The sequence below is a fragment of the Macrotis lagotis genome, chromosome 3 (genome assembly GCF_037893015.1).
Source record: "Macrotis lagotis isolate mMagLag1 chromosome 3, bilby.v1.9.chrom.fasta, whole genome shotgun sequence".
Classification (NCBI taxonomy): domain Eukaryota; kingdom Metazoa; phylum Chordata; class Mammalia; order Peramelemorphia; family Peramelidae; genus Macrotis; species Macrotis lagotis.
The window spans coordinates 69349667-69372870 of record NC_133660.1 but is presented as its reverse complement, the minus strand read 5'-3'; the positions used below and the strand labels follow the sequence as shown (position 1 = coordinate 69372870).

Genomic DNA, 23204 nt, shown 5'->3' with positions numbered 1-23204 from the left:
TCTTGCAATTACTCTCAAAAGGTCTGTCTTGGAGGCTTGGAGTGACCCTCCATATAGTGAAGTGAGGCTGTTCTCTGAAACAATGCCTTCCTGAATTCCATCCCTCCTCCATCATTCTGGATCTTTCTGCTTCTCCTCAAGTTGACCTAGTTCTTCAAAGCTAGCATGGTGTGGTATAGGGAAAGAAAGGAGACCTGGTTTCAAACTCTATTTATGTCATTTACTTAATTTACTTAATGATTAATTATTGTGATTCATTATTTTTCTTTCATTTTTTATTTTTTATTTTGTATTTTTTTTTAGTTTTTTGGCAAGGCAAATGGGGTTAAGTGGCTTGCCCAAGGCCACAGCTAGGTAATTATTAAGTGTCTGAGACTGGATTTGAACCCAGGTACTCCTGACCTGGTGCTTTATCCACTACGCCACCTAGCCACCCCTCATTTTTTATTTAAATTACTTAAGTTAATTCTAATTATTTTGTTATATTTTGATCATTTATTACATATATTTATGATATAAATATGTATTTAATAAAAATGTATTTAATTAGTTAAAATATATGTTACATTTATGTTTATTTATATACAATATATTATATAATTAATTGATTGTGTAATTTTGAGGAGGGGTGTTACTTTAACTCTCCAGGCCTTAGTTTCCTAATCTGTCAGATCAAGTTGTTGGAAAGTTCTGTGTGACCTTGTACTAGGATATGGAGGGTGGACAGAAAGAGAACAAAACATGACTGAAGTTATGAACCTGACAGATTAGAAGGATGTAGTACCTGTGTCCAATAGAAATAGAGAAGTTTAATTCAGCAAGTACTTACTAATTATGAATTCCTTCAAGAACAAATTGCCTACGGGGTGGCTAGGTGGCCCAATGGATGGAGCACCGGCCCTGGAGTACCTGAGTTCAAATTCCACCTCAGACACTTAATAATTACCTAGCTGTGTGGTCTTGGGCAAGCCACTTAACCCCATTGCCTTGTAAAAACTATTAAAAAAAAGAATACATTGCCTGCTACAATGTCAGACAGATACTGTTATTAGTATTGGGAAGACAAATATAACCTGCTCTCAAGGAGTTTTAATTTAGAGTAGGAAATGACGTGTTACACAGATAAGTGGATATATAATATTTACAAAGTAATCAAGCAGTGATCAAGTATTTATTAAGTATCTTTTTTGGGTCAGGCAACTTTTCTAGACTGTGGATACATATAGGATGAATGAAACAATTCCTACTTTTTAATGGGGGAGGCAACAAATACATATTATTTTAATGAAGGGGGATGTGAAGGCAACCATTAAAAACTGGAGAAGTAGACCTAACAAGGCTCTAGCCTTTGCAAAAGCACAGAGATAAAAGTTGGATGAACATGGAGGGCAAGGTTATTTGGAACACTGACTGAGTGGGGAGTAGTGGAGAGATGAAAGAGGTTGAAAGGGGCTTTGAGAGTTCTTTAAATCCAAGCATAGCAGTTTTTATTTATTTTATCTTAGATATCATAGGACTCAAGTGAAGCTTCTTGAGACTGCTTGAGAAATTTTAATTATACTGGTTAATTGGAGAGGAGAGGCTGAATACAGCCACTTTAACAATAATTCAGGCAAGAGATAGGTAGTAGTAGAAAAGGGGAGGTTGAAGGTGAAAGAGGGAGAGAACGATTGTTGGAACCAGATGGAATAGGAATCAAGCCATAATAAAGAGAACCCATTTCTTCCTCACAAGCTAGATCAAAGGAAGAGAGAAGAGGTAAAAATAAACTAGAGGTTTAAGGAGAAGAAAGATAAGGGAACTCATTTTTTTTTAAATTAAGATAAAAGGGTAGAGGTTATATGATAAGGTCATCAGATACTTGAGGAGAGAAGAGAAGTTGTAGAAAAGTTACTGAAGGGGGTGAAGAAGAAATGATTCAATCAGGGAAGAATAAAAAAAATTTTCTATGATCAATTCTAGTAAAGAACATGAAGTTATTGTGGAACTAGTTAACACAGTTATATAACTTTTCAACTTCCACTCAATAGTCATAATCATCTCTATGAGTATGGGAGAGTAAAAATAAGATGTCAGTCATGGGTGTTGAGATTGGTGAGTTTGGGAGTCTTAAGATGTTTCAGGCAATATCCACGTGACTATTTAAGTCTTCAAGTAGGGGATGGGGATTATAGCAAAGAGAACAAATAAATTATGGTATATTGATGTAATGGGATACTACTGTGCCGTAAGAAATGAGTGCAAGGGATGTTTTTAGAGGATTCTGAGATTTATATGAATTATATAGATGAAGTGAATAGAACAAAAATAGTTTATACAGTAACATTTTTATTTCATTTTATATCATGCAATGATAATCTGTCATTCCAGAAAAGTGATAAGAATGCTACCCACTTCCTGATATAGAGGTTATGCTCAAAATATGGAGAATGAGACACATTTTTTATATGTGGTCAACATTGTAATTTCTTTTGTTTGGCTATTGTATATTTGTTACAAGAGTTCCATTCCCCCCCCCCCAGTAGGAGGGGAATAGAGAGGGAGGGAAAGAAAATAAACACTTGTTAATTGAAAAAAAACCTTTAAAAATAAAGTTCATAAGCCAGGTTCTGAGATCCTTGAGAAAGAGCAATGTCTAACCTCTGTGTGGTTCAGAACTAGGTCCAGTAGATGGAAGTTGACTACAGTAGATATCTGAACAAGATGATATAGGAGATGGAACAGGGAGGCTTCAAGAAAAATCAAAAGACTGATGGTGATAGAGGTAAGTGAGATTGAGAAGCAGAGAGTAGGAACATTTCTCCTCCTGATTCAGTGTATTCAGTGGGTCAGGTAGATAAGTGAGGTACCTACACTGAGGAGAATGGTCAGGGATGATCTATCTTCTGGAATGATCCAAGTTTCTATCAATGCCCAAAGATAAAGTACAAGATGATTGTACCCAGAAAGGACATTTATTGACAGTGGAGCAGCAGCTTCACAGATATATGACTGGAGAACATTTTAGAGACTAGAAGATGAAAAGGATTTTTTTGTTGTTGCTGTTTTGTTTTGTTTTTAATCTTGGCAGACAGCTGGTCTGAAAATGAAGACCTGGGTCTGAATTCCTGCTGTTACTACTATATGATCTTGGGCAAGTCACTTTAAAAATGAATAAAATGAAGCATTTGTACTATTCTTTAAGGTCTCTTTTAACCCTAAATCTCATGATTCTTATTAGTTCTTTATGATCACTGGGGAAACCCCACAGTAATATTTGGTTATCTGTGAAATATTGATGGGAAGTAAGGATAAGGTCTAAGTACCATGGTCTTCTGACTTTTCCTGCTTCTTCTAATGCTAGGCTTCCTGCCTTAGTTTACCTTGTGTGTACTTTGCATGCATCTTATATATGCTTTCATATATACATATTGTCCCTCCCCTTACAATAAAATTCCTTGAATTTGGGAAATATTTTTTCTTTTGTTTTAGTATCGTTTCATCTCTCACAAGCTCAGTTTCATCATCTGTAAAATGGGGTTAATAGTACCTGTAGTACTTACAGTGTTGTTAGGAGCTTAATATAGCCCAAATAGATATTTAATAAATAGTAATGGATTAATTGCATATGTTACCATTTTTAACTGAATTTTCCTGGATGACAGTCTGGAACTGGCAATTGTCTTATTCCTCCAGATTTGTTCCAACAGTTCTAGGTATGGGCATAAAGTTAGGAAGTTTGGGTGAACAGACTTTCTATACAACATTGATTTGGGAGAGAACAGTTTCCAGAATCTGCTGTCATATAAACTTAAATTGTTTTCAAAGCAGGAAATGCTGTAAGCAGTGAGGAGCTGTCCACAGTTGAATCTGATGCAGAAGATTAATTTTGGCAATGGATGATGTCATCCAAAAATTGGAGACACAATTTTGCCTAGCCAAAGTGCCCTAGTCTAGGCAACTCCCTAAGATTATAAATTGCAGAAGGTGCTGACCTGCATTATTGGGGGGTGAGATGATTCCTCATCTGGAAGTTCCTTAGATCAGTGAAAACACAAGTCTGGTCCTTAATTCCACACCTTTCTTGTCATCATTCGATTTTGTTATTAGTCAGTCAAGTCAGTTAGCCTTTGTCAGGCTTATACTATGTGCTAGATCATGCTCTATTGTCTTGCCTTATGGATTCTGATACTCCTATGTTATTCATTATCATATCATATTTCTTTACTTTGAACATGTCTTCTCTCTCTGGTTTCTACCTGCTTGCTTCTGTATGCCAGCTAATCCTTTGACATATGACCTATAATCTTCTTACTTCTAGCCCTACCCTACTACAACCAGTACTAATGTCCGTGGTCCTGCTTACTCCAACCTTCCTTGCTAGAGTCATAGTCAATTCCATGGAGAGTTTCCTCTTGTTGAGTCACTACTTGGAGTGGATCAAATGGGGAAAAATAAACCTAGTAATCTAGAAGAGGAGGAAAATTTTTGTAGAAAAAGGATGGTAGGGGCAGCTAGGTGGCACAATGGATAGAGTACCAGCCCTGGAGTCAGGAGTACCTGAGTTCAGATCCAGTCTCAGACACTTAATAATTACCTAGCTGTGTGGCCTTGGGCAAGCCACTTAACCCCATTGTCTAGCAAAAACTTAAAAAAAAAAGGATGGTAGGTGACTTCTGCTGCTTTTAGTTCTGATGGTTCTTAAGGCTGGCCCAAACTGCTGTGAAGTGAAATTTTGCCTAAATCTTTGAAAATTCTTTCTTATATGGTATAATGATGGGACTTTCTGTCTACTTCCTCATGGGGGGAAAGAAAGACTCCAAATATTTTTTTGGACATGGTCAGTGTTGGAAACCTTGTTTATAATTGGAAGAGTGATTGGGGTAGCAGGAAGGGAAGGCAAATCGACTGAAAAAAAATTAAATGTTTATTTCTTTAAGTCATTGGGAGATCAAATGAAATAATATATGAAAAGCACTTTGCAGATGCTCAAAAAACATATAAATATCAACTGCCATTATTCTAGGATTGTACCTCCCTATTTTCAGTAAACTGCTTTGCAAAGTATACAAAGTATTTCCCTTCATTGTTAAGTGGACTCTCAAAGAGATTAATCACGGACCCAGAGCATCTTAAAGTATAAAATCATAAGGGCTTTTGAATCTCTTTTTTAGCTGCCTCTTGTCTGATTGGCTCTTACACATTCCTTCCATTGCCTGGTACTTTGTACTTTCCTTTGCCTGACAGATTAAAAAAAATCAGTTCTTTCTGTTGCTTAAAATAAACCTCATTAGTTAAAGGTTAGTTTAATATTATATGAACTTCTGGTGAGAATCATTCCATGAGTACCCAGGGAAGGGAGGACCAGAAAATCCCAATCATAAGTTGGACAGGTCTCAGCTTTGTATTCTCAGTACTGATGCAAGGCGTGTGATAAATGCTGATTGATTTGAATTGAATTGAGTAGGCTGCTGCCTGGAACATACAATTTCAGTGGTCTCAAATCTTAAAAAACTGCTTCCTGTTTCTTTATTTAGAGACATAGCCTTTTATTCATTTTCCTTCATTTAGTCTTAGTTTCCTTATTTAAAATAGTACCAAAGGATTGAACAAGATTGTCATTGATTTTCCTTATAGGATGGAATCATAGAATATCAAAGTGCAAGCATCATCATCTGTGTTCATGAAGCCTTTCTTGATCACATTCCCCTGGCCTCCCAACTCCCCTTGCTTGTATTTTTTTTTTTTGTCTGTCTCTGTTTCTGTCTCCTCTCTTTCCCCTCTCCTTCTTTCTTTTCTTCCTTCCCTTCCCTTCCTGCCTCTCCCTGCCCCCACTGCCTCCATGCCTGGCCTTGCAATTGTCCCTTGATCTCCCAGATCTGTCACACCTCATGGGTTCCCCTTTCTCCTACTCTCCCTTCATTGAAAATGAATAGAACTCCTCTCCCAGAGTAATCACACCTCTAGTCAGATTTTTCTTTGAGCCACTGATCTTTATCTCCTTACTTTTGGCCACAGATAAAGATATTATCTTAACTCAGGCTCTTTGGAATACTTTATATACATGATCTCATTTCCTGGAATAAAAACAATCCTTGGGAGTAAGCACTACAGATATTATTGTCCTCACTTAATAAACAAGGAAATGGAGGCTATAGAAGACTGTGACTTGTCTCTGGACTCCTAGCTAATAATTGCTATAGGAAAGTTGGGATCTCTAGCTTCTTTCCAGGCCCCCCACCAATTCTAGCATACAGTGCTGTCCCTTCAAGTTTTGGGGTTTTTTTGGTTTGGTTTGGTTTTTTTTGCAAGGCAATGGGGTTAAGTGGCTTGTCCAAGGCCACACAGCTATGTCATCATTAAGTGTCTGAAGCTGGATTTGAACTCAGGCACTCCTGACTCCAGGGCCAGTGCTCTATCCACTGTGCCACCTAGCCGCTCCTCAAGTCTTCTCATTGGATTTGAAATCAATGGTGTTTTTCATATTGTAATTTATTCCTCCATTAACATATACCCTCTTTATATTTCAGAGTCCTTTATCTGGAAATTCACATGAGTCTATCCAGTCCAGAAGGGTAGTGATTTCTCATAATATGGATAAAGCTCTGAAAGAAGGTAAGGGTTTTATATAGATTCTAGATATATATTTATGGGTAGATAGATATCTATATGGTAGATAGATTCTATCCTTTCAAATACATACATGTTTAAAGCAGGTCATTATATTCTGAAATTCAAATAAGATGGAGGGAACATTCGTGTCCATTTTCCACAAGAAACATTGCTTTTCAATGATAATTCCTATGCAAGGCCAAATTCTTGAATTAATAATGGCAGAATCATGTTTAGAAGTGTGAGGTGAGCATTCTGTTGAATAATGAGAAAATAAATCCAGAGATTTTTCCACTCCATGAATTATCATAATTTACTGTTCAGATGCTCTTCATGTGGTTGTTTAAAAAAAATTGCATGACTGTACCTTTCTTGGTGATTTCAGAGCATACATATATCAAAATCTCTCTCTTTGGCGGAACTTAAATATACATATCTATATCTATATCTATCTATCTGATTGCCATAGAAGTTCTTCTGGCAAATCCATTACATTTGATATCTGCTTGTTGTCTTTCAGTTTCATCTGTAAATGCTCTTGGCATGACCTAGTTTAGTTGGGTATCATACCAAGCTTTCTAGAGGCATTGATTTCCTTTTGACTGTTTTTTCTTGTTTCCTGGGGTGATCCTGCTTATAGTCATCCTTCAGTTATTCCACAACTCACCTTTTGAACATAGTCTTTACATTTTTTGAACATATATTGATGCATTTTGGGGGCAAGTCAAGGAAACAGCTTTGTACAGGGAAAGAATGCTGACTAGGTTGTTCAGGTCTTCTGACACTGGGCTTCTGTTACTTTGGGAAAGTGCCTGAACCTCTCTAGGCCTTCCTTTCCTTTGCTGTGAGATAAAGGGATTGGAATTGAACTATGGTCCTATAATCTCAACCCTTCTCTCCTGCTTGCCTCAATGATTGTAGGATCTTATTTAAAATAAGAGATTGTATCTCACCTATTGTTTTCTAATATCTTGAAAGTTAATTTAACTAAGTATTTAAATTGTTATGTAACTCAAGTGATGGATTTTTTTTACTACTTTCATATTTAAAAATCCCCTCATTCATCTTCTCTTAATTTGAGCATGTACCAGTTTAAAGATTGGCACCTAGAGCAACAAGCTAAGATTTGTGTTTGTTAAGGCAAAAGTCAGTCAACTTGGATCATTTTTTTCTTTTTAAATCTTATCCCCAAAGTAATTTCTTTTCCTTTATTCTTATTATAAATAAAACTGTAGAATTAATGACCATTTATAACCTTTATATGAGAACTATGCTTAGGTCTATTTTGTGCAGTCTTGAGTATCTGATCATAAAATATTTACTTCACATTTTAGTGGTATTGACATACTCCTCTAGGAAATATTGGAGTTATATAGTTTGTTATTAAAGGGGAACATTTATACCATATAATGTTATAGTCAATAAAGTTGGAGATTAAGAGGTGAAAATATATTTAGTTTAATATAACAAAATAAAAAAGAATTAGAAATATTATTAAAGTCCACATATTTGTTTTGAAAGAGATTTTTAAAAAAGTATTTGGAAATTTAAAATAGTGGGTAAAGTTATATGTGAATTTTTTATATAATCCACTTTTCTAAAACTTGTCAACTAGGACATTCTATTGAATTACACATTCAGAATACTGTTACCTAACTTTTTTTAAAGTTCTGTTTATTTCTCCTAAAACTGGCATTTCATTTTTAGGTCAGCAGTATACAAAAAAGCTAACACTGTAAGGCTGTCATGATTGAATTCAATTGAAAAGAAACAGTCAAGCATGACTTTAATTTTTGCACTGGATAGGACCAAAAGCATTGAACACAACTGAAATAAGTTGGCTTTTGTAGTTTTCCTTGCTGGTCTCCCCCTTTCCCATTTAGAGCATGTTGTTTTAAAAGGGAACTTTCTCTTTCATTGCTCTAATAGCTGCTCATCAGGAATGATTTGATCAGCACTTTTTTTTCCCTCCATAGATGGTCCTCTGCTCCTAGAGGTTTCACCATCTTGATACCAGATATAGCATTTTATCCCCTACCCTAGCTCAGAACTCCACAGCTCAAGTCACTTAGCAGCTTCAGTCTCCTTTTTCAGCAGAGTATGCAGGCATTTATCACTATACCAAGCTATTGTTTTTTGAAATGGATTTCAAGTAATCTTTACATAGGATTTATTTTTTTAAATCTTAACTGATAGAGTTAACTTGATAGAGTATCAAAATAGTATTGTAAGAGATATTGAAGAAAATAATATAGCTATTTTTTCTGTACAAGTAACCAGAATTATTAAGATTCCAAGATACTCTTAAGCAAACATTTCCAATGGGATAAGTAGTTTATACTTTTAAGATGTTAGGGTTATTAATGAATTATCATTTTAAAATGTGAAAGATTTGAGTAATTGAATTTTTAGAGTCATGAGATGTTTGTGTATCTACTCATATTTTTGTTGGCGAAAACTCAATAACCTCCTCCACTCATAGCAAACATTCTGTTTCTGCCTAATATAGATTCCCAAGAACCTTCCACACTTCCATTTCTATAAAAGAGACATTAGATGATAAAAGAAGAGGAGCAAATATTGTAGTTTTATTGGACCTTCTAACAGAAGATCTTCTCTCTAATATTAATTTGACTAGTTGCTTGTTAATTTATGTCTAGATATATGATTTCATCTCTGTTATTTCATCATTTTGAAATTTTTTTCTCCATTGATATCGAGAACTGTTTGGGACCACTGTGAAGTTTAGTAATGAGCCTGTGTCCAAAACTGAACCCCAGGTCTTCTTCTCTGCAAACTTGGTCTCTTTTTTTATTTTAAGTTATAGTATTTTTTTATTTTAGGTTATAGCGATTCCTTTTTTTACTCAACAAATATTCAAATGTAATCTTAAGTGAATTTTAAAATGTCTTCACTTTGTAAATTTTATCCTTTTAGAATCATTTTGAATGTTAATTGGTTTTTTGTCAGTTTCTCACAAATATCTTGATGATCTAGAAATCAATCTAATAGACTTTAAGTTTGATTATTTTGTTCTTTATTCTTAATGCTGACATTCATTTGGTTTGAAATGACTTTTGTTGTCTTGGGATAATTATAAAGGATCTCCAAAAAGTCTTAGTATTGTTTTAAGCTACTCAGCTTAAAGCTAAAAAAAAGCTCAACTATGTGTATATATATATATATATATATATATATGTATATGTATATATATGTATATGTATGTATATATATATATATATATAAACTATTTTGTCAAGATTTCTGTAATTCATTATAACAGGGATCCTGATAATATCTTTTTAATAGATGCTGTAGCCCTCTAAGGAAACCTAAATGTTGAAGACCTGAGACTTAGGCCTCATGGGGTATCCCTAAATTAGTCTATGTTAATTCAATGATATGATGAAAGGATCGAAGGAATTCTTGCTGATTATTTGAGAATGGTTTTTGTTGAATTGGAATAATTGTACTATTTGTGCCTATGATATTGAATCATGTGTCAGGGCTTGTTTTTCCCAAACAATCATTGATTCTCTTGGAAGACTTGGTTAGAATATTCAGAGTTTACTTTTGATATTAAAGTATTCAGATTACTTGACAGTTTTAGACCTGGATTAGAACTCTGGGTAGGGCAAGTGGATTCTTTTAGATGGTACCTTTTTGATTACCTGAACCTTGTAACTTAGATATTTAGTAAGTATTTATTCTCATTGAAAAGAATTACTCTAGGAAAAAACAACAGGACAAGACTAAGTATGCACAGAGGAGGTAGAGGGAGGTGTGTTACGTAATTTAAGGATTTTGAATAATATATTCTCAAGAAATCTGAAAGCAGGGAGGATATTTTATAACTAGAAGAAACTTGGAACAGTATTACATTTGAAAATGGTTGACTAAGAAAACATAAATAGTTCCTTACTCATATGCCTATTTTCTTATCTGTACTAATTAATTTTCTATACTAATAACCATTCTATGCTCAAATTAAGGCATTCTTGATGAAAATATAAGAATGGAAAAGGCATTTGAGCCTCACTTAAAATTGATCATATTTTCATTCACATTAGAAGGTACAGAGAATAGAAGATCTCAGTGATCTTATTGTTGATTAACTATTTTGAAAAATTATTGGAATTCATCTAGAAAAATATAACTTCCCAAAAAATAACTTTCCAAAAAATCTTTTATTTATATGTCAAGATCATAAGTTTCCTTGATTGATTCAACAACAGAGATAATTTTTGTTTGGTAATCCTCCTATAATTCCTGGTTAGTGACTACCTGGGCAAGCATCTTAGAAATTATAGTTCCCTTTTCTCCCCCTCCATGTTCTTCTGGGTTGGAGGGAATTGGGAGGAGAGGAAACTATATTTCTGATATGCCTTAGAGCCCTTCAGAACATTTTCTTAAGTGCCCTTATGTTCCTACAGTGCATTACAGTTTGAAATTAATAATAGTATTTATATAGCTTTAAAAATATTACAACAGCCTTGGGAGGTAAATATTATTATTATTATTATCCCCATTTTGCAAATGAGATAACTTAAGTAGACAGAGGTTAAGTGACTTGTCTAGGGAGTGTCTGAGGGTGGATTTAAATCTTCCTCACTTTAGGTCCAATGTTAGCATCTAGATCAGAAGTGTCAAACTGAAAAAGAATTAAGGGCCATCGATCCATATATAAAGCTTCGTGCCGACTGCATATTGACTTAGATGTAATTATATTTTATTTTGTTAAATATTTTCCTTTTGTATTTTAATATAGTTAAAATTGTACTTGGGAGGGTCTACTGGGATGTTCAGTTTTCACCTTTGGACTACAGAGCTTTGAAGGTTTCTTCCATCAATCATAATGTCAATGATTCTAAGATGTTCTCCTTTCTGATACAAATAGCAAAGTCTCCTGAGATATGTATTCTGTTCCTATGTATTCTTATCAAAAAATTTGCAAATCTTGGGGGCAGCTAGATGGCGCAGTGGATAGAGCACCAGCCCTGGAGTCCAGGAGTACCTGAGTTCAAATCCAGCCTCAGACACTTAATAATTACCTAGCTGTGTGGCCTTGGGCAAGCCACTTAACCCCACTGCCTTGAAAAAAAAAAAACCTAAAAAAATATTTCAAATCTTATAAAATATTGTATTGACTTTTCAGGGGGAGGGAGGGAAAGATCTATTTAAGTTATTTTTATTTTTTTACTAAAGTTTAGTTTAGTTTAGATGCCCTTTTATCTTGAGTCCAGCATTCACTTTTTCCTTGGGGGGGGGGGCAGGGTAAAGATTTACTTATATAGTAATTAAGTAAGAAAGTATTGGAATAGATAGGAAACCAAAAAATAGTCACTGAAGAAAGACACATTCATTTGAGGGATGTGTGTGTGTGTGTATGTGTGTGTATGAGAATATCATAGACCTCCAAAATAGTACTATTTCAGTGCTTTATAAGGCTTTTCAAAAACTACATTAGTGGAAATGCAAAGTCTAGCAAGCATGGCCTAAAAATTGCCTTAGTTAAGAATGGAGAAACTTAACAGATTGGTCAAAAGATAATTAATTCTTTTTCTATGTCAATCTTTGTCCTTGGTGGCTCTTTCAACTTTGCAATGAGATGGGGAAAAAAAAGAACAGAGGGTGCCAAAAATGCTATGATCTATTCTACTGTAGTTAATTTAACTGTTAATACTGAAGTAGGGGGAAATATTGGGCCAAGAAATACGTTTTATAATTAATCTGTTCTCTCTTTACTGACCCTGAATCTTCCCTCACTCCCATCCCATTGTTCAAGTTAATAATAATAATGCTTTGGTCTTCATTTTCAAAGAGGTGATACCATGATAAGCATATGAACTGAATTTGAGTGAGGGGAAGCTGTGCTAAGTCGCCCAGTCTCACTTTCTCTTCTAGAGCCATCTGGATCTCATGGCCAGATATGGATGAGGACACTGGAGATGGCTCTGGATGTAGGATAGAGTTGAATGACTTGCCCAAGGTCACACAGCTAATTAGTAAGAGTCAAGTGTCTGAGGCTGGATTCAAATTCCCATCCTCTGTGCTCTATGCCACCTAGCTGTCCCTTTCAAAAAACCCCCAATTAATTAATTAAATAAAACTAACCTTTGCCAGTACAAAGAAATCTTTGTTCAAGATATTAAGATGTGGAAAATGAACTTTTAGTACAGTACCTTGCCTCTTCACTGATGCTGCTATTCTCCCTTATCAGCCTATCTCTGCTCTCTGAGATACACAACCCCACCTACTTCTCCTTTCTGTACTCTTTAAAAAACGCCTGCTCTTGGGCACCATAATTCCCCATGTAAACCTCTCTTGCTCTTATACTTTTCCTTATTGCTCATCTTCTCATTTTGTCCCCTATGTCACTTATGTTGCTCCTATATCTTTTCTTACTGTTCATCCTCTTATAGCAGCTTAGGTTGCTTAGGAATCTTTAGTTTCCTGCCTTTCCTTTAGCTTCTGCTAAGCACAGCAATATTTAAATAAACCTTTTTGTCCTTAAAATTTCTTCTGGATCAATCTTTTACATGAATTCTTTCATTTTCTACCTGAACTTTTAACATTTTCCCCAGCAACAATACTATATTTATGCATCTTTGTCCAATAATTGACAAATTTATAGGTAGGAGGAATTTTCATTTGAAATGAAACCAGCACAAAAAAGACACAGTTAAATGAAAGATTGGCACATTTAGGAATTAGCAAGTTGTTTTTATTTTTTGTCCCAATATACAAAAAAATATCATATGGTCACCTTGCTTATATATTCTTGGAGTATATAAAAATATTTAATGCCTCTCTGGGTTTCTTCACTCCATTTCACATTGATGTTAGCAAGTTGGGTAGGTAATTCTGGCAGGTAACTAAGATCTTAACCCTAGAACTCTATCTTTCCTTGAATTAGAGATGCTTCTTTCTTCTGACTCTTAGACCTCCCAGCACTGTGGTTGTTTATCACCTCTGTGCAGGAAATAGGAAAAAAAAAGCCTTGTTTGCCCTAATTGAAAATTCTATGCTCAATAGCCCTTTCCCTGGGTAATCCTTGATTGCTTTAGGGTGATGCATTTTAAAATGTGTCATTTCTACCTCCTATACTCCTTTGTGAGTTTTATTTAAATGAGTGTTTAAGGGACAAAGGTATGAATGCAGTCTTTGTCTGAGAGGTAAGCTTATTTTCTTCTTTTCCGCTTCATATTCAATTTAGGTATTCAAGGCTTTGGACCCTTTCTAAATTTGTTTTTCTTTTTCCTGTTTTACATCTGGAAGCTTATTCCTTTACTTTTCTTTGTCTTTAGGGTTTTTCTGAAGTCTCAACACTGGTAAGTGATCTGCTTTTGGAGTCAGGAGCAAATCTTGATTCTGCTATTTCTTACCTACACAATCTTGGGCAAATTATTTAATGTTTCTGGATCTTAGTCTTTTTATTTGTAAATTGAGAAGCTTAGACTAGATATTATCAATGAACTAACACCAACTTAAATTTTATTTTCAAGTTTTTATATTCTATGAAGAATAAAGTAGAAAAATTCTGCAAAGAATTTTAGAAAAATTTTCAAAACCATATTAATATAATAGTTTAATATTTAAGGACTTTAAACAACCCAGGGTACATGGAGCAGTGATATAGAAAAATGTTTGAAAAAAATGATTCAGGATTAAGTATGAAAGGGAATAAAAGACTTTTTCTTAATCCTGAAGCATTTGTAACACAGAATTGATTACTCAGAAGACTCATGCCCCCATATTACAAATGTTTGCATCAAGTAAAGAGTTGGACATGAGCAATAGCAAATACTGTCATAAAAATGAAATGTACTTTTTCTTATTAGACAGGAATCATTTTAAAGCAGTGCTCTAAATGATTCTAAGTTGTTCCCTTCTTTAGAGTTCCATATTTTCTCTTTTAATATTCTGATATTACTATATGCGTGTGAGTCATGTATTTTAGGGTCTCAGAAGAATTAACTTTATAATCCAGTGAAGGATTCATACCCATTCTGATCCTGGGCAAGGCCATATGCTGGTTCCCCCACCCAAGGTCTCCCATCACCTTTGCATGAATTTAGTTGTGCCAGATACTCCCTTTAGGAACTAGCCATTCCTGGAGGTTGAATCTTGGGAGGGTTGGCTACCTGCCCAGAGGTTCAAGGTTTAATTAGTTTTAATTAATTTCATAATCTTGGCCACCAGTCCTCCCAGGTCATGCAGGTACTCTTTTTTTTTTAAGGCTTTTGCAAGGCAAATGGGGTTAAGTGGCTTGCCCAAGGCCACACAGCTAGGTAATTATTAAGTGTCTGAGACCAGATTTGAACCCAGGTAATCCTGACTCCAAGGCCAGTGCTAGCCACCTAGCCACCCCATGTACGTACTCTTAACATGGTCATGCACGTACTCTGCACATGTCCTGGTTAAGTGCCAGAAAAAGCTTATATAAGCCTATTGGCCATGTGCCACCTTTGTCTGGGACCCCTTAAAAGTCCCTAATATTGACCAGCCCCTCGGAGTTTTGCCCATGGAAAGGATGCTTTGCCTGGGACATTTTGCCCATTGAGACTCTGCTTTGCTCTTCTTTTCATTATATTGGGACTTATTGGTTATTTTTGCTATAAAACTGATTATTTCTACCTGTTTTATAGTCACTTTATTAAATATACTTTTTTGTTTTGTTGGTGAACGTGTCATTTTGTAGGAGCAAATAGAAACCAAAACTCCTTAATCAAACATCCAGTCAAAGGATGATGGAAAGACTGTGATTGTTGAAAATTAACAGTGAAAATTTAGGTGGAAGAAGTAACCTAATATCATTAAAGACATGTATAACCAGAAAAGGAGGGGAAAGTAGTCATATGGTAAGAACTGTGAACAAAATGGACAAATGTTGCATTGAAATACAAGAAAGAAGGGGAAAAAATAATATGCAAAACCGCTTTATGTTATAAAAGTTATCTGAATGGTACCTGTAAATGAAAGTATTATGATTCCCCTAGAGAACCTAACCCGGCTTCTTAGATGAAGTGGGTATTCATAAAATATTTGTTGATTTGTTAATTCAGTCATCCTGATTTGTACAAATAATGAATCCCTCCTAAAGTGATCCCCTTATTTGAATTCATACTGCCTATTCCCTTGGGCCTGGAAACAGTTGCTAATTTGCAGAATTATAACTTAAAATAGTTTGAAACCAAATGTTTGTGAGCACTTAATGAGTTTCATTATTTATTTCTAATCAGGATTTAGCTGCCCATAAGTAGTTTATACAACTTTACCCCTAATGATCTGGTTGACCCTTATCCAGGTATCTTGAGAAATTCATCCTTCAATCTGCTTCAGGGCAAAGCAGTTAGGTTTTTTCCTATATGGTATTTCAGTTAATCCTCTTCCTTCCTTCCTTTCCCATTAACTCTTTTCCTCTTTTCCCACATTTCCTTGAGTCCTTAATGAAGGCAATGCCTATTATTTCAGTCTTTTTAAAAAGTTTTATTACATTTTCCTTTTTTTTACATTATTGTGAGAGAAATGATTGTTAATAACCAGTGATTTGGGGAGATCCAGAGTTCCCCCTTTTTCTGTAGTATTCATTTCAAAGTTTCATGTCTTGAAGGACATTACTAATAATGAGACTGAATTAACTCTTTTCAAATTTGGGAAGAGCCCACCCAACCTTCCACTCAGATTTGGATGGGGATAAATTCTTTAAATTGATTGCCAGAGGCTGGGTAATTGAGAAGTAAATATCAATCAAAATTCATTAGATTCGGTCCAGTCCCTCATTGTAATAGTCATTCTCTTTCATTATTTGTTAACCAGTCAGATTAAGCAATTCATTAACCAATCAGATGTCCCCTCAGGAATCCACTTTTCTAAGACCATATAAGCTTGAGTCTGTTGCCATGTTTGTTTTTGGCATTGGAGTGTGCCATTACTTTTAAACACCTCAGCTGTTACCCAACTCCCATCTACCTTCCCCCTAGATCCCTCCTTGATAATAAGTAAGTCCCTAGGGGCAGCTAGGTGGTACAGTGGATACTGGCCCTGGAGTCAGGAGTACCTGAGTTCAAATCCAGACTCAGACACTTGATGACCTAGCTGTGTGGTCTTGGGCAAGCCACTTAACGCCATTTGCCTTGCAAAATCCTAACCTGCCCCCCAAAATAAGTAAGTCCCTCTCTTGTAACAAGTAAGTATGGTCAAGTAAATCAAAACAAAATATTGGTCATGGCTGAAAATACATGACCCATTTCACACCTGTAGTGTGAAATTGCTAGGATAATTCCTTTTCTTTCACCTAATTTGTGAATAGATTTTTCTCTTCAGTTAAAGATATCTTTCTGTATCCCTACACCAAATAGATGTATCTTTTGGTATAATGAGGGATATATATGTGTGTGTGTGTGTGTAAGTATGTAGGTGTGTAGGGGTGTGTATGGGTAAATGTGGAGATAATATTAGAGAGGTCTAGAAATACTATTTTTTCCTCCAATAGAAAAAAAAGAGGTATAATGCTTTTACTTTTAGGATGAAAGTAGAGACTTTACTCCCATGCCATCTAGTATACCATTTAGGTCAGGGCACGTTTTTTTGAAGCAAATCTCATATTATCCCATGGCTATGCTTCTGGCTTGGTTTTATTCCAGTCCTGAGACGCTCATAGATGCAGTGCATTTTAGATAGCAGATGATAACTTTTATTTACATTGGACTTTTAAACCTTTAACATTTAAAGCCTTTGAATCAGCTCATATTGTTAGTTTTGATTTGGTGCCTTTACCCTGCTTTGTTTTTATGGTAGCATTTTAAAAGTTTTTTTTCCTATTATATTCTTAGACCAAATCTTTTTCTGATTTATGTGTTGAATTTTTATGGATCTGGGTGGAAGGGAAGAAGGTTTTCTTTTTCATTTTGATATATTCCAGATAAAAGTTTTTCAATGACTGGAAATATTAGTACATTTGATACATTAATTATGCACTAATCAAATTTAGACTAATTTCTTTCATATTTTTAATTGATTTTTTGTTTGTTTCTATATCACCATTATTTCCTAATAACCAAGTTAGGGCTACTTTTACAGACACCATATCTTTTTCAGGTCTAGTCTATCTAGTGGTATGTTTTCTCCAACATCAATTATGCTATGTCCATTCCACCTGCCTTGTTGTTATACTACCTTTCCCAAAAGGGGAAGGGACCCTATTGATGTTGTTGAGTTGTATGCAAATCTTTTGCCCCTTTTTGAGTGTATCTTTCCAATGATACTAGAGTGGTTTCCTATTTCCATTTCCAACTCATTTTACAAATGAGGAAACTGAGGTAAATAGCGTTAATTGATTTGCTGGGAGTCACATAACAAGGAAATGTCTGGGGTTGAATTTAAACTCATGAATATTTATTGACTTGGAATCTAGTCAAAAGTTTTGTGGGGGGGCAGCTAGGTGGTGCAGTAGATAGAGCACCAGTCCTGGAGTCAGGAGTCCCTGTGTTCAAATCTGGCCTCAGACACTTAATAATTACCTAGCTGTGTGGCCTTTGGGCACTAAACCTCATTTGCCTTGCAAAAAAAAAAAAAACAAAACAATTGTGGAGTTTGTTGTTCTTACCTAATTGTAGACAATGTGTTTTTTCTTCTAATTTTACTTTTGAAAGCAAAGGTTGAGTTTTAATACTCATGACTCATTCCATATTTCTTTGTACTCTTCATATTTATCATCTCACAATAATATTCCATTACATTGATGCAACCACACTGTTCTGCTATTGTCTTGTCCATAGATATCAAGATTGCTCTTAGATTTCCTTCAAAATTATGAAGCAGGCTATATATATATATATATATATATATATATATATATATATATATATTAATTGATTATTTTATTATTGAAACTACGTGGAGGGGTGGCTAGGTGGCACAGTGAATAGAGCACTGGCCTTGGAGTCAGGAGTACCTGGGTTCAAATCCGACCTCAGACACTTAATAATTACCTAGCTGTGTGGCCTTGGGCAAGCCACTTAACCCCATTCATTGCCTTGAAAAATCTAAAAAAAAAAAAAAAGAGGAAACTACATGGAAAATTTTCAACATTCACTTTTGTAAGATTTTTAAATTTCAGATTTCTCCCTCCTTTTTTCCCCTCCCTCTTCCATTGACAAAAGAGTAATCTGATATAGATTATACACATATAACTGTTAAACTTATTTCCATATTAATCATGTTGTGAAAGAAGAATTAGAACAGGTCTGCAAATAGGTCTTGTTTTTGAGTTAGCATTAGCTTTTGTATAATCCATATAAAAAAATTGATCATATTTTTGGTCCTAAAGGTTTATTATTATATTGTTCCTTCAAAAGCTTTTATTGCATACATTTCCAACGGAATATATTACCACATCTATTTTACTAAGCTTCTGTTTGTTTATAAGTAAATTTCGCAATTTAAATATTTTTGCTTATTGATGAGTATGTAAGGCAGAGTTTCAAAAATTGTTTAACCAGGGCAGCTACGTGGCACAGTGTATAGAGCACCGGCCCTGGAGTCAGGAGTACCTGAGTTCAAATGCGGCCTCAGACACTTAATAATTACCTAGCTATGTGTCCTTGGGCAAGCCACTTAACCCCACTGCCTTGCAAAAAACTAAAAAAAAAATTGTTTAACCTTGGGGCAGCTAGGTGGCGGATTGGATAAAGCACCTTCCCTGGAGTCAGGAGTACCTGGGTTCAAATCCGGTCTCAGACACTTAATAATTACCTAACTGTGTGGCTTTGGGCAAGCCACTTAACCCCATTTCCATTGCAAAAAAAAAATTGTTTAACCCTGCGCTTAATTATTAGAGTTTGAATACTGTTTCATGTAATATTTACATGTTTCCTGCTAGAAAATTATTAGTTATCATTTGGGGAATGGGAATTACCCTTATAGATTTTTATCATTTCTTTTTATTTATATTATTTCTTTATGGATTTCTGAATGTCAGACTTATATTCTATTTATCATAGGGCATTTTCCCTCACTGCTTCTTTTCTTTTTATTTTACATATATTGTTTTGAGTTGTGCAAAATCTGTTTGTTTTTAAATAATAGATTATTTTGTTGGCAATAGTTTTTCCTATTTTATAAATAAAATTTTGTCTTTCTACTATTGAGATAACTATATTATTAGTGGTATAATAATTTTTGCGTGATTTCAATTTTTTTATTGCATCTAAGCAAATAAAATTTATGTGTCTGTGAACATAAGTTCATTTCTAGTAATACAGTTTTCCCCTACCTTATTTTATTTTTGTTTTATATTATTTATTTTGAGTTTTATAATTTTTCTCCTAATATTCCTTCCCCACCCCCAGAAGACTGTTAGTCTTCACAGTGTTTCCATGCTATACATTAATATAAGTTGAATGTGATGAGGGAGAAATCATATCCTTTATTTATTTATCTACCTAACTATTTATTTATTTGTTAGTTTTTATTTTGTACAAATTTTTTATACATTATTAAAATATTTTTGTTTAAAAGTAAACATAATACCCCCCCCCAAGAAAATGGAGACCCGCATAAGTGATAAGGTAAAGGGGCAAGAAAAAAATAATAATAATTATACATATGGCCAGATGGCGCAGTGGATGCAGCCAGGAGCACCCGAGCCCAAATCTGGCCCCAGACACCCAACAATCACCCAGCTGCAAGGCCACCCAGTCCCATTTGCCCTGCAACATCCCCCAGAAAATAATAATAATAATAAATGTGCTTCAGTCTGTGCTCCAACGCCACCAGCTCTGTCGTGGGTGGATTACATTCTTTAGGATAAGTCTATCACAAAAGTTACTTCCATATTTTTCCACTGTTGCCAAAGCTGATTGCAACTCCCTCCATTCATACTTCTCTACCACCATGAACTATATTTTCTCTCTCCTTTCACTCTGTTTCTGCTGTAGGGTAGTTGAGTGGCACAGAAGACAGATCCCCAGCCCTGGGGCCAAGTCCCTGAACCCACATACCACCCCTTAGGCCCAGCATCCACCTGGCCCTATGGTCCTGGACAGGCCACCCAATCCCAGCCCCTTGCAAGAAGTAAAAAAGTAAATGTGTTATATCTGAGCACTCTCCCCCCATGGTCCATCCTCTCCTCCATCACTCACATACCCCCCCTTCCCCCGTCCCCCTTCTCTCTTTCTCACTACAGATGTCTATACCCCATCGAGTATATATATACTGTTTCCTCTCCTAGCCACCTCTGATGAGAGGAAAGATTCCCTCATTCCCCCTCGCCTTCCCCCTTCCATATCATTGCAATAGTTCATTGTAATAAAGAAAAGTCTTATTATATGAAATATCTTAGCCTATTCCTCCTCTCCTTTTTCTTCCATTACATTTCCCTTTTATCTATTGACTCCATTTTTTATACCACAATATATCTTCAAATTCAGTTTTCTCCTGTGCTTCATCTATAAAAGCTCCTTCGATCTGCTCTATTAAATGAGAAGGTTCATATAAGTATTATCAGTATCATTTTTCTATGCAGGAATACATGTAGTTCATCATCATTAAGTCCCTCATATTTTCCTCTTCTCCACTCTCTATGCTTTACCTGAGTCCTGTTTTTGAATATCAAACCTTCTGTCCAGCTCTGGCCATTCGAACAGGGGAATTCCCCTGGTTCATTGAAAGTTCATCTTTTTCCTTGGAAGAGGACATTTAGTTTTGCTGGGTAGTTGATTCTCAGTTGTATTCTACGCTCTTTTGCCTTCCAGAATATTACATTCCAATCCCTACGAGCTTTTAATGTAGTTGCTGCTAAGTCCTGTGTGATCCTGACTGCAGCTCCATGATATTTGAGTTTTGTCCTTCTGGCTGCTTGTAATATTTTCTCTTTGACTTGGGAGTTCTGGAACTTGGCTATAATATTCCTGGGGGTTGGGTTTTTTTTTTTTTTTGATCTCTTTCTCTGGGAGATGTGTGGATTCTCTCCATTTCTATTTTGCCCTCTGCTTCTAGGATATCAGGGCAATTTTCCTGTAATTATTCTTTGAAAATGATGTCAAGGCTCTTTTCCTGATCATGACTTTCAGGTATTCCAATAACTTTTCAATTATCTTTCCTGAATCTGTTTTCCATATCAGTTGTTTTTTCAATGAGATGTTTCACATTTTCTTCTAATTTTTCATTCTTTTGGTTATGAAGTATTGAGCCCTGATTTATTGTAAAATTAGCAATCTCCTTGAGTTCTATTCTGTTTGAAGGATTTGTTTTCCTCAGAGAGCTTTCTTATCTCCTTTTCCATCTGGCTAAGTCTGCTTTTTAAAGCATCCTTCTCCTCAATCATTTTTTGAACTGTTTTATCCATTTGACCTATGCTGGTTTTTAACATGTTATTTTCTTCAGCATTTTTTTGGATCTCATTGACTAAGCTGCTGACTTCATTTTCATGTTTTTCCTGCATCTCTCTCCTTTCTTTTACCAAATTTTCCCTTTATCTCCCTCACTTGATTTTCAGTCTTTTTTGAGCTCTGTCATGGCCTGAGCTGAATTTCTGTTTTTTCTTGGAGTCTTTAGATGTAGAAGCTTATACCTCCTCATCTTCAGATTGAGTGTTTTAATCCTTCTTGGGATCACAGGCAAAATATTTCTCAATGGTTTTCCTCTTTTTTTCTCTGCTTACTCTTTTTTCCAGCCTGAGCCTGGTTTTGGGATGCTTCCTGAGCTTTTGGGACACCCCCACAAGGATCTCAGTGTGTGAGGCTCTGTCCTCCCTCCTGGTATGTGAATGACTATAAGCGCCCCCCGCTCTGCCACGGGTCTGAGGTGGGGGGGGCTGCTGTTCGATGGGGGTGGGGGTCTAGACCGATCAGGATCTTAATGTAGTCAGAACCCCAGAGTCCTGTTCTAAGGGCAGAGGACAGAGCTAGGCAGTCTTTCTCTTCACTCCCCAACCTAAGCTCAATGGGCTCATGCCCTGGTGGCTCCTACTGACCAGCGCTGCCTGCTTCTGGTTCCTAGATCTGGGCTGCCCTGGCCATGCTTCTGGCTGTGTGCCCTGAGGGCTGGGCTTCACGTGCTTGCTCTGGCAGACATCTCCCCCTCCCTTCCCCCAAGTTGTGCCTGATGCTTCCCAGGGTGTAGTTAAGGAAATTGCCTCTGCTGCTGGGAGCCACAGCTCCCAGTGCCTTGGGACTGCCTCAGGGAAGCTGAAGTTCCTTTGCTTTGGTGGGCCACCCCTCTGGTGGGCTACCCCTCCGATCCCATGGAGCCAAGCCTTTCCGCTCTTTTCCAGATTACCTTGGGTTGGAGAATTGTCTCACTGGATCCCTCTGTGGGTTCTGTTTCTCGAAATGGAGTTAGAGTCCTTAGTTTATAAGTTTTGCTCCAGAGCAACTGAGAAAAGGTCTTCTCCTGTCGCCATCTTCGCTCTGCCTCTCTGAAATCATATCCTTTAGGAAGAAAAATAAAGTATAAGAGATAGCAGAATTACATAGTAAAATAACAGGGTTTTTTTTTCACCTAAATTAAAGCTCTTTGGTCTTTTTTTCAAACTCCACATTTATTTCTCTGGATACAGATGGTATTCTCCATCACAGACAGGCCAAAATTGTCCCTGCTTGTTGCACTGA

The 23204-nt window shown here is 35.9% G+C and overlaps 1 protein-coding gene across 2 annotated transcripts in view; it reads left to right on the top strand.

Annotated features, from left to right (window-relative positions):
• The window catches only part of SNX25 (sorting nexin 25), a 264009-nt gene that overhangs the window by 35931 nt on the left and 204874 nt on the right, over positions 1–23204 (top strand). For both annotated transcript variants that reach the window (XM_074228855.1, XM_074228856.1), the window contains exon 2: positions 6510–6594. In XM_074228855.1, the coding sequence (XP_074084956.1) occupies positions 6510–6594 (85 nt within the window). The remainder of the gene's footprint in view (positions 1–6509; positions 6595–23204) is intronic.